The sequence below is a fragment of the Cynocephalus volans genome, chromosome 17 (genome assembly GCF_027409185.1).
Source record: "Cynocephalus volans isolate mCynVol1 chromosome 17, mCynVol1.pri, whole genome shotgun sequence".
In the NCBI taxonomy this organism is placed as follows: domain Eukaryota; kingdom Metazoa; phylum Chordata; class Mammalia; order Dermoptera; family Cynocephalidae; genus Cynocephalus; species Cynocephalus volans.
This window is the reverse complement of record NC_084476.1, coordinates 29,298,842-29,313,614: the sequence shown is the minus strand read 5'-3', so window position 1 is coordinate 29,313,614 and position 14,773 is coordinate 29,298,842. Positions and strand designations below refer to the sequence as shown.

At 41.8% G+C, this 14,773-nt stretch overlaps 1 protein-coding gene across 4 annotated transcripts in view; it reads left to right on the top strand.

Moving 5' to 3' along the window:
* The window catches only part of ZNF462 (zinc finger protein 462), a 130,995-nt gene that overhangs the window by 96,521 nt on the left and 19,701 nt on the right, over positions 1 to 14,773 (top strand). For all 4 annotated transcript variants that reach the window (XM_063082203.1, XM_063082200.1, XM_063082201.1 and 1 more), the window contains exons 8-10: positions 1,199 to 1,466; positions 3,329 to 3,465; positions 11,785 to 12,008. In XM_063082203.1, the coding sequence (XP_062938273.1) occupies positions 1,199 to 1,466; positions 3,329 to 3,465; positions 11,785 to 12,008 (629 nt within the window). The remainder of the gene's footprint in view (positions 1 to 1,198; positions 1,467 to 3,328; positions 3,466 to 11,784; positions 12,009 to 14,773) is intronic.

Sequence of the window (14,773 nt, the reverse complement as noted above, 5' to 3'; positions counted from 1 at the left end):
TTACCTTCTGTCTCTTTTTTCTTCTTTCTTTTTTCTTTTTTCTTTTTTTAATTTTTTTAATTTTTTTTTACTTTTCTCTCTTTTTTTATTTAAAGAAAAAACTGTGATTTTCCCTCCTCCCGTCTAGATCAAATTTCTTCACCACATGCCACTGAAGCGTCTCAGGGTTAAGATTTGTGCCTGTCATTTCCGAAGTTTTCCTCAGAATTGCAAACTTTAAAATACCTTTCACAGAAACTTGTTTGGAATTTCATTTTATTGGGATTTATGAATAAATCTCCATCTTAATGCTGACTAAGCTTTAAACATGTATTGCAAGAGAACACTATCGGATTTTTATATTTTAAAATTTAAATCACTCGACTGTGAAGGCATAAAACATTTTTATACATGTGTGAGTGCCTGTGCTTGAGCATTTCTGTTAAAAACTGATTTTTTAAAAAAAATTTGGTTGGCTTGAATAATTCTGGGCTGCACAGGAGGAGATATTGCCTCATGTACTTTGCTCTCTCGTGTATTCTCGTGCACACATTATGCGGGTTTATTTATCTCACCTACAAGGACGGGTATTCTGCGGCAACCTGTTGCCACCCTGAGATTTCCTTGAAAAAACAGTTGACTTTCTTCCTTCACTTTGAAGCTTTTAACCTCAAAATGTTATTTTTAAATGCCATGAGCCCTCAAAGTCAGATGAAAGGAGGTGACACTTCCTCCCTACACCCCTCTCCCAGATCTGTGCTGTAGCACGTAAATGATGATGAAAGATGGGATCACAGCCATCCCCCAAAAGTACCCATAACTAACAGGGAGATGTCGGTCAAAGGGTGCAAACTGCCAGTTACAAGATGAATAAGTTCTGGGGGGTCTAAGGTACAGCATGGTGACTGTAGTCAATAATACTGCACTGTTTATTTAAAATTTGTTAAGATCTTAAGTAGATCTTCAGTGTGCTCACTGCACACACACAGATGTGACTGTGTAACTATGTGAATGATAGATGTGTTAAGTTGATTGTGGTAGTCATTTTAGGGTTTATGTGTATATAAAATCATCATGTCGTACACCTTAAATACATCCAATTTTTGTCAAGTATACCTCTATATAGGTGGGGGGGGGAAAAAACCCTCATGGAGATTTTCAGGAGTCAGACCTCTGCTGTGCTCTCTGTGCCCAGTGTCATCTCCCCATCTCTCCACAGACTCGTCATACTCGGAGCCCCCCGACGTTCAGCAGCAGTTGAACCACTATCAGTCAGCCGCCCTGGCAAGGAACAACAGCCGCCTCAGCCCTGTGCCTCTTTCTGGGGCTGCTGCCGGCACTGAGCAGAAAACTGAAGCCGTTCTCCACTGCGAATTCTGTGAATTCTCCTCTGGCTACATCCAGAGCATTAGGCGCCATTACCGGGACAAGCATGGTGGGAAGAAGCTTTTCAAGTGCAAAGACTGCTCCTTTTACACAGGCTTTAAGTAAGTGGCGTGAAGAGCAGCTGCAGAGAAACAAGTTGGCTGCCCCCACCCCGCCCCGCACGGCCCTCTCCCCTCACACTTTTCCTATCTGGAGCTCAGGGGAGGCCCTTGCCCGTGGGGCCAGGTGAGGGTGGAGTCCAGTCTTCATGAAAGGAGGCTAGTTTTAGAAGACTCCTTTGGGGTTTGTGGAAGGGATGAAGATCTCTATCAGAGCAAGTGACTTTAAAATAACAGAGCAAATGGGCTCCTGAGCAATGTGAGATCACAGAAAATGATTTCCCTGGCCCAGTGCATGAAGCAGCAAGTGTCTTCCCTTCAGACAACTATCCGCCGCCCCCCCCCCCCCGCCCCAAACACACTTTTTGTCTGTGAAAAAAAATGCATTCTTGGAAGCAAAGTCAAACTGGAGAGAACATCCAGCAATAGTGACTTCCCCGCTCCACTTGTAGAAAATTCTTATTTCTTAGGAATGTAGAATTGAAAGACACACAGAATCAAGACCCCAGCACTGCAAAGACTAGACTTGAGTAATTATAGAAGGATTATTTCAATCTAGAAAAAGATAATCCAAAGTCACCCTTGCTCCCGTGTATGACAGAATTGGTGAACTCAATTAAAGAATGGAATGCTTCCTATTATGTAATCTAAACTGTGATTTAATCCTGTGAGATATCGTTTAGGTTACTAGTGACAGGTGTAGAGTGGGAAGCCTGACTGCCTGGGTTTGAATCCCAGCTTTGCCCTTATTGGCTGTGTGACCTTGAACAAGTCACTAAGCCTCTCTGTGTCTCTGTTTCCATATCTGTAAAATTGAGATAACAATAGTATCTTGTAGGGAACTTGTGAGCAGTAAACAAACCGGTGTATCTGAAGTGCTTAGAATGGTGCCTGGCACAAAGCAAACACAGTAAGTGTTATAATATCTATAATATAGATAGAAAGCTATTATAATAATATAACACTAGATACTATATTACAGATGTAAAGCTATTATTATCTGCTCCTATCACAGTTAGGACCTGAGCCTCAGACCACTTCGATACAGACTTCACACTGTGAGGCTGTGAAAATTAGACTTTCTGTCCAAAGAAAAAGAAGTATTGGAAGGATGTCTTAGTTACTGGGTTTTAATGGAAAATGTGTTATAATTTGGTCCATATAAATTCATTTTTCAGATAGTATGTATGTGATTCAGAACTGAGAGAGGGCTAGAGGGCGCGGATAACAAGATATACTTGTCTCCCCAGACAGAAGCACTTGGGTTTATAAGAAGGGATCCTTACCCATTAAACTCTTGGTTTTGTCCATTTTTTCCAAGGCATTTAGGATTTTGTACATTTGGAAGATTTGAAAAGGATGGGGGAAGAGGCAACAGCACCATTCCACCTTCAAGCTGGTACAACCCTGACTTTAGTTTCCTGAACAACTCACCCCTCACCTCTTAACCTGTGAAGAATCCTGTAGGCAGCTTGTACATCAGCCTTACTTTAACACAGTCCCTCTCCTCCCAAGCACAATGAGAAATAGCACCTGTTAGGGATTTTGTTTTCATCCTTTTAATAGGCAATTTCTAATTTCTAAAAATAAGGTGTTTAGGACATCTATTTCTTTTTAACCTTAAGTCCTGAGCCCAGCCAAGTGGCAACGTTTCCAAAAAGAAGTTAACACCGTCTGACAGAGTTCAGTTATTGGTTGAGTGAACAAGGTACTTGTGGTCAGCAAGCATGATCAGCAGCTTGGTTTTTAGCCCCTCAAGCAGGAGCATCACACTTGGACACCTGTGCTGGGTTCGCCGGCAGGAGATGTGTGAATGAAATGACCATTTGTCATGCTCATCACCTCTCTCCCCACCTCTCTGCCAGATCTGCTTTTACTATGCACGTGGAAGCCGGGCATTCAGCGGTTCCTGAGGAGGGCCCCAAAGATCTTCGCTGTCCGCTCTGCCTCTACCACACCAAATACAAACGCAACATGATCGACCACATCGTGCTACACCGAGGTAGCCTTCCTACCACAGTGGTCTTGGGGCGCAGCAGGGAGGTACCAAGGGTGGCATTCTAGGGATGCTCTCTCAAGGTGGCAGCGATTCCTTGTTCCTCACTTTAACTCCAGGTAAGAAACCACAGTGACAGCCAACAGGATAAAAACTCCTTCCTGCTGGGAGGATTTCCTCCAACTGAGGGCGGACAAGGTGATGGTTTTGCAGAGGACACTTCTGTAGGGCTTCCCAGCGTGAGGGATTTTTACGTTCTGAATCCTCTGCCACCTCCACCCTTGCGTAGAACGCACCTAAGGAAGGAGTGAGTGAGAGATAGAACGGGTGGGTGAAGCAAACATAAAATGCGCGGGGCTTATGGTTGTAAGTGATTCTTTTGAGGAAGACCACGTTGATGATTTCCAAAGCAGAATGTGGAATTTCCCTTGGAATGGACGGGGTGAGAGAATTCAGAAAAATAAAAGTGGCCTCATATGCATTTGAAAACCCCTAGGCTTTGGGTTTAAATTCTGGTTTTAAAGCCTATTCTGTTTGACCTCTCTTTTGTCTGTCAGAAGAGATGATTATACCTAAGAGATAACAGGTAAGCATCCAGCAGTCTTCTGTTATGGATGCATAATAGGTGTTTTGTAAATTTTGGTTCCTGCTGATAAATGTGATACTTCTTTTATATCCACTTTGTTTTTTCTTTGAGTTGAGTTTACTCTTGGCCAATTAAAGCATTGTTAAATAACAGTCTTCCTCTGCATTGGAAGGAAAAATATGTTTATATAGAATCTGCATTGTCTTGAAAAGATTTAAGCCGCAGGTGGATGGAAGAAAACTGGAATACCCCTTGCTAATCGGGTTTTCTGTTTCCATCTACTGATCTTTTCATCTCTCCTTCATTCTTTCCCTCCCTCCCTTCTTTTCTTCTTCCTCCTTCTTATTTTCCTTCCTTTGTGTCAACCTCTGAAAGCGTTTCAGTAATTGCCACAGTTACCTCTAAAGCAATTAGCATCTTCTGCTGTCTTGTTGAAATGTCACTCACTAAGAAATGCTGGGTGTCTGAGGGCATGTGCAAATTAGCTCACATTTCCCCTGAGCCCTTGCCTTTGGTTAATATACGTTGCAACAAACTCACCCCTATCTGCTGCAAACTCCATAGAAAGCTCAACATTTAACATTCTCAGATATCCATCCTCCCACTGCACTCCAATGAGATGTAAGGTTGTTGCTGGCTGGGACTTCCACCTGCAAGCTGGGAGAAGCAGCGTAGGAACATTCAGGCAGGGATTTTTGGCCAGAGTAGTCTCTCCTGGTGTTCCGCCTCAGTCACCTGGCTTCCGGTCCCCCAGCCCATGTGTTGTAGTGGCTGTGTGCCTTGTCACCGCTTGGGTAGAGGCCATCAGTAGTGCTGCTGCCGAGCAAACAGAAACCATGCGTCCTCGCTTTCTGTGGTTGGTTCCCTTCTTTTCCCACATTACTGACTGGCGGGATCAGAGCTTTGATGGCTAACGAGCTCAGTGACTTTGCTTCTCTGAGCTGAGAATTCAAGAAAGGGGGAGGCAAAAAGAGATTAAATACTAAGGCCACCAACATTCCCTTAGCGCTCTGCACTTGACAAAGTGCTGCTTATACACACAGTTACTTCATCTTCCAACAACATTGTAAGGGACAATACCATTATTTATATTCCTGCTTTATGTCTGTAAAGCTTGAGACTGAGAAGACTACATTTTTTTTTTAATTTAGTGTATTTATTTCTGGTCTACTTCATTTCACAATGGATTTTAGGATCTTAAGGACCTTCATGCAGAGCTGTAGCAATAAAAACAAATGAGAAAGCTGGGACAAATGCAAAATATGGAGAAACCAGTTGAAAGTTCACCTAAAAGTTCACCTAATGAAAAGGCTAAGTAGGAGCTTGGATACTCCGTGGATGGCATGAAGAGCTATGTGTGTGTCAGCAATGGGTTGCCAATTTGGCCCTGAGATTCCTGCCTATCATGAGAGAAAAGAAAACAGAATCAATTGGATTGAGAGTTTGTTATCAGACTTTTTAAAAATGTTGTGGAGGGAATTTTCAGGGCTCCTAGACACTGAAGACTGAAAGGACTTTCTCTAGTGGGGTCCCTGAAGGTATATATAGTATGATACATATTGTGCCCACCATAGATACAATAGTAAGTTCCATACGACCCATGAGAGCTGGAGGAACTTGACAAAAGTTACCCAGCTGGGAAGCAGTGAGGTTGTGAGTCAACCCAGTCCTTTAATCCCATGTTCTATCATATTACCTGTCCCTGGTTATTGACAGTCTCTTCTTTTAACTTGTGGAGATAATTTTCCGAGTCCTCATCAAGGTCAGAAAGCACCAATCTGAAATGATCAAGGCATCTGAGGATTAGCAGTGATAACAGCATATTAAGAGCACTGATGGTTACTGTTACTAGGCAGCAGGCACAGTACTAAGTGCTCTGCACAATGTTGTATAAAGTCCTCACAAAATCCTTTGTGGTGGGTATGACTGTTAGCCCGATGACAAGGGAAAAAACAAGTTCAGGAAGGCTGAGCAATTTGCCTAAGGTCAAATGACTAATGAGTGACCCACCTGGGATCTGAACCCAGGTCTGTCTGACCCACGGCCCTTGCCTCCAACCACCAGGCATCACCAGCTCCTCTGCGGACAGTGGCTGCACCCTGCTGAGTGTTCTAGTGGCTGTGGCAGCTGAGTCCCAGGATGGAATTCTCTGTGGGGCTGGAGGTCAGAGATGAGGACCCCTGAGCCACAGACAGCAGAGTGCTCAGGACAGCCATAGCTGCCATCTGTGTCCTGGGCTGGCTTTGGTGTCTATCTCAACTGAAAATGGCAGCTTAGTGGGAAGCTGGTCATGACAAGTCAAGAGACAGCCTTGAATATCTGCTGACAATTCTGCACTGGGGCTCATCTCAGAGTAACAAGATGTGGCTCTTGCTGCACCTGTGCTCTTCTTGCTCCATGGATAAATAAACAACTGGTCTCTAGGGCCTATGAGATCTTTCGGAGGCCTCACTTAATTAAAATACTTGGGATGAAAGGCAAGAAAAACAACTTCTGAACTGGCCCTGAGACAGAGCTACTGCTAGCAAGAATCGTTTCCATAGCTTATTGTCCAGACAAATCGATTTGTTTAAGTAAGGAGAAAAGGAAGGAGAATCCATTTCACTCATGGGAAATCTGCATGAGAATTAATCAGGGATTTGTGTTGGTCATGGCCAAAAAAAGCATACTGTTTGTTCATATATTCAGTAAATGTTCTTTATTTGCTTGCTACATGCCATGCTATACTTGGTTCTTTGGGCAGGAGGGAGTGTATAAGACCCAGTACCTGCCCTCCTCAAGGAGATGGACGTGTGCATGGCATGTGCAGGACAGAGAGTGATGGGGATCTAGGAGATCCCCAAGACATGTTCACAGAATGATATTAAACTGTTCTGGGTACCTGAAGAAAATAGGAAGCCTACTAGAAAAGTATGTTCTGGCCAAATCATGGCAGGTTTGGATATTAAAGTAGAAGTCCGAACTTTACTCATAGACAGATGAGAAGTCAAGGCGAAGTTGGATCAGGTTACTTATGAGACCCCTGTTAAACATGAATTTAGCAAAGGTTGAAGCAAAGGATTGGTAGACCCATCACTCTCAGGAACTGTGAACTTAGGTCAGATCAGTGTTTGGTGAGATTGGCCATGATTTGATGAGTTTAACTAGGGAAAAAATAAACCCTGAGACTCGTTTCAAGAACAAAGTCAGTAGTAGAACTTCTGGTGGGTTTTCATTCATGCAGTACATATTTACTGAACACCCGCTCTATCTAGCATTGTTTTAAGTTCTAGAGATACAACCAGTAAGAGTCAGGCAATGTTTATGCACCGAAGGAACTTGAATTCTAATGTGACAATAAACAAGTGAATAAATAGTTTTATGAGCATGCTTCTAATGAGTTTATCACCATTGGAAACACGGTGTCTCATGTATAATTTTGCCTATATGTACCTTGTGCGTCCTGTAGTGAAAAAATGGGCACAGATTGAATTTTAGGGATGAAATACAGTTTTGCCAAATATTTACATTGTGATTATAGAGCTGTGTAATCACTGCTACTGGAGTCCAGTTAGCATATTAACTTAAAGTTCCTGTTTCCCAATGAATAGACAAATGCTAAATTTAATTGAACCTTGCAGTTAGTAGTCTTGGGAATGGAAATAATCTCCCCTAATTTATCTGATCAGTGACATTTTTTCTTGACAAAAAAAAAAATCTACAGTGAGATATCCAGTCTTTAGTTTTATTCAGTGAAATTGTAGTTCCCTCTGAACCCCACCAAATACCTGTTAGAATTAGAGTTGCTGTTCCCAGCTCTCTCTAGCTTGAGAGTGGCAGCCTGGCTAACACCAAAACTTAATACTTCTTACCAGGAGCTGTTTTGCTTGTGTTTATGTGTACTTAATTATGGTTATGGTTTAGGATGGCTTTTAAAAAAAAAAGTTATTTTCTTAATGGCTTTCTTTAGTATTCAGCCTTTGTCACTTGAGAGAGGAATGGGTGTGTCTTTGATTTGGCCTAAAGAAGGACTCAGCCCTCTAGAATGGTGATTTGCATACAACGATTGTTGAAGTGGACTTCAAATTTCACCCTGCTTCGTTTAGACTTGGCGTGTTCTGGGAAGGAAATCCATGTATGCTGTGGTTTGCCTTTCAGGAAGAATTTTTACTTGATGATTCTGGACTCCACAGTGATGTGGCTTTTGCTGATTTGGGCAGAAGTGACCCCACTGTAGTTGCAATTCTGCAGATTTTTCCACTGAGCTCCCCAGGAGCTTGAGAGCAACACTTAGAGCATGCACTTCTCAGTGCATGTTGCACATTAGTGCATGTGTGCTCCAGTGTGGTGTCACTGTGAGGTCCAGCCCCTTGGGTTTTGTGTCCTGCTGCAAAACCAAGAATCTTTTGAGTAGGAGAAGAGACACACAATCCATCTTATAGAGGAACTGGTGAAGTCACAATATTTTTGCAGCCAGTGCTGGAAGCTGAGTCACAATGAGTGCGATTCAGGCCTTGATTTCTTACCCAACATAATTTTGAGAGGTGTGAAGTCAAGAAAGACCCACAGTTGTCACTGCCCCATAGGAAAAAGCCCTGAGCTTCTGTAGCCAAGGCAGGGGCCCCATCCATACCTGGAAGCATTCCAGTCTTTAACTTCATGTTCTTCACCTACCTCAGTAATGAACAACCTCATTCAGAAAACACTGCTAGTCATTTGCCCACCTTTCAAAGTCTGTCTTGTTTTTTATTTTATCTTGACCATGTTAGCCATGTTTTTAAAAAGGAGAAAAAGTTAACCTTTTTCTAAAATTAATGTCATAGTAAAAATTCATATAATTAGGAGACTTGATACATTGGTAATGTTAGTTTAAAAATGAGAAGTCTCACATTTCAGAATAAGGAGCCAGGGAAATGGGTTACGATATTAGGAATAAAAGGCTTATAGCACACTGCATACAGGTTGGATCTTCCCAGGGAGTTCTTATCAGGAGCGAAGGAGGGGGGCACTGGCTAAGGTCAGGAGACCTGTGCTCCCAGGTCACAACTTTGTACCAAACCAGAGGTGTGACTGGGAGGATGTAGCTCAGTTGATCAGTTCTCAGCTTCCACATCAGTAAACTGAAGAAAATAAAGCTGACTAGGCAGGTGGTCATGGGAATAAAAAGTCACGGTGAGGGCAGAGTCACAGTCATAGTGCTTAAAACATAGTGAGCACTTAATAAATTGTCGTGTTGTTTACATTAATTACTATTATTTGAACTCCAGGGTGTTATTCAGAGTGCTCATGACTTGGTGTAAAATTCACTTGGACACACATAAGAAAATTGGAAACTTGCAAAGAAGACTAACCAAAGTGGTAAAGGAATTGAAAAGGAGACCTATAAAGAAAAATTTGAAAGAACCAATTCTTCACTGTCAAGTGAAGACTGGAGAGTGGCTGAATGACTGTCCTCAGGGTATTTGGAGCGTCGTTTTACGGAAAATTATTCCCGGCTGTTCTTATGTCTACTGAGCTCAACAGAACCAGGCAGACAGGCCAGGCTAGGGCCAAAGAATGAAAGTTGGAAGACTAGAGACGACAAGACATAAATCAGGGACAAACAGAGAGAAGGCAAAGGAGATGGAGTCTCAGGGAAGGTGCCAGTAAAGTTCATGCCATGCTGCCTAGGAACTGAGGTCTGAAGACCTACCCCAGTGTGGGGGCTGGTCCCCGGGGTTCAGCCTGCACTCCCCATCTCTTGCCACGGGTACCAGCTTTCTCATGGGTCATGTCCATGTGTGCCTTACCCAGAGCAGTGGCTTGGCACTTTGCTTAGAGTAGTGGTTCTCAACTGGGGTCCCTCTTGCCTCCCCAGGGTCTGCAGGCATTTTTGGTTGTCACAACTGGGGAGGAGGAGGTTCTATTGGCACCTAGTGGCTGGAGGCCAGGGATACTGAAAAACATCCTGCAATGTACAGAACAGCTCCCACCACAAAGAATTATCTGGCTTCAAAATGCCAATAGTGCTACTGTTGAGAATCCCTGGGTTGGAGGAGTATCTTAGCATGGGCTCCTTAAGATTCGCTAAGCATTTTTTCCTCCGTTTACACCAAACCATGGAGCTGAATGGTTAGAAGACTGTTAAACATTGCTATTCTAAGAAAATGTGTGGATTCCATTATAATCATGTGTTCCTTAGCTGTTTGCTATACTTTGGTTTAAAAATATTTATATTTCTAAATAAGCAGCTGACTCTTTGTGTAGGGAAGTTAACATATGCATTAGAGCTCTGGGGAGTATGTTGCAGACATCACCTTCCAGGCTTCCTCTGCCCAGCGCTGTACTGGCCAATTAATCACAACATTCAAGGACTCCCAAGGTAGGGACTACGCTGCAGTCGTAATGTTGTGGTTGAGACTAAGGCATGACACTGAGTGGGGAAGACTCAGGGAAGATTTGAAGAGTGAGTTGCATCAGCACACAAAATACTGATGCCCTGGAAACATTGCTACTCAGTGACTCTGGGAATAAATCATGCTTTCTTGACTTGATAATACATTGCTGTTTCTAAATAATATAAGTATATGTTGTGTACATCCATTTGTAAACTTTCAGAGTCTTCTGAAATCCAGACACAGCATGAAAACACATGCTATATTTAATTCTTGCATAAATAGCACAGATTTTAATTTTATCCCAGTTATGGATATCTGGCGCGTGCACCGATACTCTGGGCAGACTGGTGTGAAATTTAATTTGAGCAGTTAAACGGGGTGAGAGAGTGCAAAATAAACAAGCACACGCATTTCCAGCCCTACAGCATTTGGTATGTTAACAGGAAGAGCACCCAAATCCTCTCTCTTTTATTTTTTCCCTTCTCTTCTGACAATCAGATACAGATTGTCTGAAAAGGCACCAATCCTCCATGTCTCCTATGCAATCCCTTCTTCCCCCTGAATGCTGCCTGTAGTTGTCTCATTTGTGAGCTCTTCAGAGTTGGAGTTGGAGTGAATGAAAGTGTACAGGTTTCTTTGTTTTCAGATTTGATATTAGATTAGAGATACCCCTGGTTTCAGGACATGGGAAGAGTCTCCTTGAGAACATCTTAGAAAGGGAAACGGGGACAGAATTGGAAATAGTGGGAAATAATAGATTTGCAGCTAGGCAGACCTAGATTCATGTCATAGCTTTGCCAATTACAGTACGTGACCTTTGGAGAGTTACTTAAAGATTCTTTTCCTCATTTTACTTATTTGTAAAAAATGGGAGTCACTTCAGCCTGTGGAGTGGTTGGTAGGAAGGTGCCAGCCCAGGGTGTCACATAGGTGCTGAGTTAATGTCACTTTTCTTCCCCCTCAGCCACACCTATAAATCCAGCCTCAATAACATTTGCTAAGGAATGAGGACGTGCTAATGCTTTTTGTCAATAATCCTTGATGCTGGTAAAAATGGCAGCCACTTCTGTTCCTCCCCCTGCCTTAATCAGCTCCGTTCAGGAATTAGTGAGCACCTTTCAGCCTGTCCCACCTCTGTTTATAGGTTACTCTGGGTGTTAAGTACACAAAGAGCTTTTGGTCTTCAAAACACTGACTGGTACCAGAGGAATATGTTGTTTTGAGGGTGGGAGGCGGGGTGGTGTGCCTGTGTACAGTTCACGGATCCAGACTCGTGAGAAGCAGCGACACGGAATGGGTGAGTTTCTTCTTATATTCCAAAGACAGAACATCCGCCTTCCTTCAGTAACAATCCGCATCTTTCCATTCAATTTGTTTCCACAGAGGAGCGAGTTGTCCCCATCGAAGTGTGCCGTTCCAAACTGTCAAAGTACTTGCAGGGAGTAGTTTTCCGCTGTGATAAGTGTACCTTCACCTGCTCCAGTGACGAGAGCCTCCAGCAACACATAGAGAAGCACAACGAACTGAAACCCTACAAGTGCCAGCTCTGCTACTATGAGACCAAGCACACGGAGGAACTGGACAGCCACCTTCGCGAGGAGCATAAGGTACTTGCCCAGGACTTCCCGCCCCCCACCTGCAGCACACCTGTGGGGAGGGGCCCCGCGGGGAGGCAGAGCTCGAGTTAGTCACACCCACTGTGTCCAAGACAGAGACGTGAACTAAAATAATTTTTAAAGTGAGGTTTAGTGTTTTCTATTATAAAAGAAACGTAAGGTCATTTTAGAAAATTGTAAACCGTAGGTGGGGGGAAGGCATCACGCACAATTCTACCTCCACAGTCCAACTGCTCACCATTTTTTGGTCTCTTCTATAACCATTTTCATTTGTTTTACGTGATTGTAATTATACTATACATAAAATATTGTATCTTGCTTTTTTAAAAATTTCTTTTTACTTATCTTAACAGGAGTGTTTTTCCGTATTCTTTTAAATGTATTATCGCAAGGATTAGCAAACTTTCTGTAAAGAGCCAGATAATAAATATTTTAGGCTTCACAGGCCATTTGGTCTCAGTGGCAATTAATCAACTCTGCTGTTGTAGCAAGGAAGCAGCTATGTTGGCAATACATAAATAAATGGACATGTCTGTGTTCCAATAAAACTTTATTTACAAAAATAGGTGGCAGGCTGTGGGCCCATAATTGCTGACCCCTATTCTATCTGACAGATATGTTACCACATCCCTCAATCATGTGGATTGTTTTCAGTGTTTTGCTAACTACAAAGATTTTCAAAGGCACCACCATGTATGTCTGAACATGGCAAGGATTGTAAAATAAGTTTTATTTGAGGAGGGGAATAAATAAAGAACAGAGTAGTACAGGACATAAAATAGAGTGTTTGTGAATAAAAATTCTCTACCAAAGGTTTGCTGATCAGAGGGTAAAAATAATACAGGATGGCTTCCTCACTCTGCACAGGGTTTATTTGGTACATTATGAATGTGATGATTATTTCTGGTTTTGAGTATTGCCCAGAGTACAGGAGGAGCTATGACTAATATCTATTTAATAAAAAGAGCCTGTTGAAATGCTTTCTAATTAACAAGTCTAAAACATCTATTGAGTGCTTACTTCAAGCACAGCGAGAGGCACTTTTGATATTGTTTCCTCTTTCCTTGCTCTGTATCTTCATCAGTGGAAATGCGGCTCCTCTTTTATGGCCTTACAAACCCAAGTTATAAGACTTTAGTCTGAATCATCAGCATCCAAGGGTCAGAATTTTTCTGTGGGACGTTGAGAGAGAAAGTTGCGCTTTATCACCTGTCCACAATTAAATGGTTTTATGGTGACTTTTCTGTTTTGGAATGCATTCATTTTCCAATGTGTCTGCCCAAAAAGGAAAGCAAAGATGAAAAGCCTGAATTACCTCACTTGAAAACTTTAATATCCCTTCTTAGTCAAACTTCCTGGGCATTTTCCCCCACACTGAAGGGAAAATCACTCATCTATTTCAAACCAAGCTTTTTATATTTATTCACATATATCTTTTTTTATGTAGCCACCTCAGACCTTCTTATTATAGTGTTCAACTCTTCAGGCAGATATTTTGGCACAGAACACGTTGAGAAGATAAATTCTTCCCCAGTTGATGCACAGTAGCTTGTAAGTCACTGGAGAAATCCAGTGAAGGTTAGTAGCCATAAGCAGTGGGGGGGGGGGGGGGGGGAGAAGGCTCAGGTTTCAAGATATGAGTTAGGGAAATGGGTAGCTTAGGAAAGTAGGAGCCCAATTTAGAATTTTTGGAGCCAAAAAGACCTGGGTTTTGACCTTATCTCTACATTTACTATCCACACTTTGGCAAATTACTTAAATCTCTGGATTTGTTTTTGGTTTTTTGTTTGTTTGTTTTGATTTGTAAATGGGAATTGTTATACCCTTACAAGCAGGTTTGTAAGATTAAATGAAGTCCTTGTATCTCTTCCACTTTGAGACCGAATATGTTCCTCACAATATTTGTGAATTGAATTGTGCTCAAACATAACAATAGTTGCATCTATCATAAAGGCAGTAATGTTCCCAAAGGCCTAAAATACATCATAACATACTAACTATACCTTGAATTTTAGACACAGGCTTTGATGTTATATTTTCACTATGCCATACGATGTTCTTTAACTTTCCTCTTTCTTGTGGTTGACTAGCTTATTAAATCCAATGAGCACCTAATTGAGACTAAGGAATTGCCACTTTCAGCATACCTAATGATTTTCATCTTTGTCTCAACTGTTATTAAGTTTATGAGAATCATGCTTATTACTGATAGAACTTTTCATTTCACATTTTCTGGTTTTTTTTCCCTAAGTGGTGAGTGCAAAATGCAGTTAGAATTTTTGAAGTCATTGTCTAAACGCTATTTTGTAAATAAAGATGGCAACACTATTGAAACTGAATTTTCAGCTACAGGCAGTGACATTATGCACAAGCTAAAAATGGTCACTCATTACGGTGAAGGATATGCAAAAGTCTGATTTCAGCATTCGCAAAAGAGGTGTCAATGTACAATGTACTAAAGAGAAGTTTGCTGATAATTCAAATACAAAAGTCAAGGACTGTAAGGCAAAAACAAGAAATTAAGGGCATGAAAATTCGAAATGAAAAAATATAACTTTTTAGTCACAAATAATGTGATCTTTGTAGGTAGAAAATCCTGAGGAATCTACAAAAAAGCTACTAGAACATTAGTGACTTTAGCAAGGTTATAGAATATAAGATCAATATACCAAAATCAATTATATTTCTATATACTAGTAATGGATAACTTGAAAATGAAATCTGAGAAAAATCGATTCCATGTACAATACATGAAA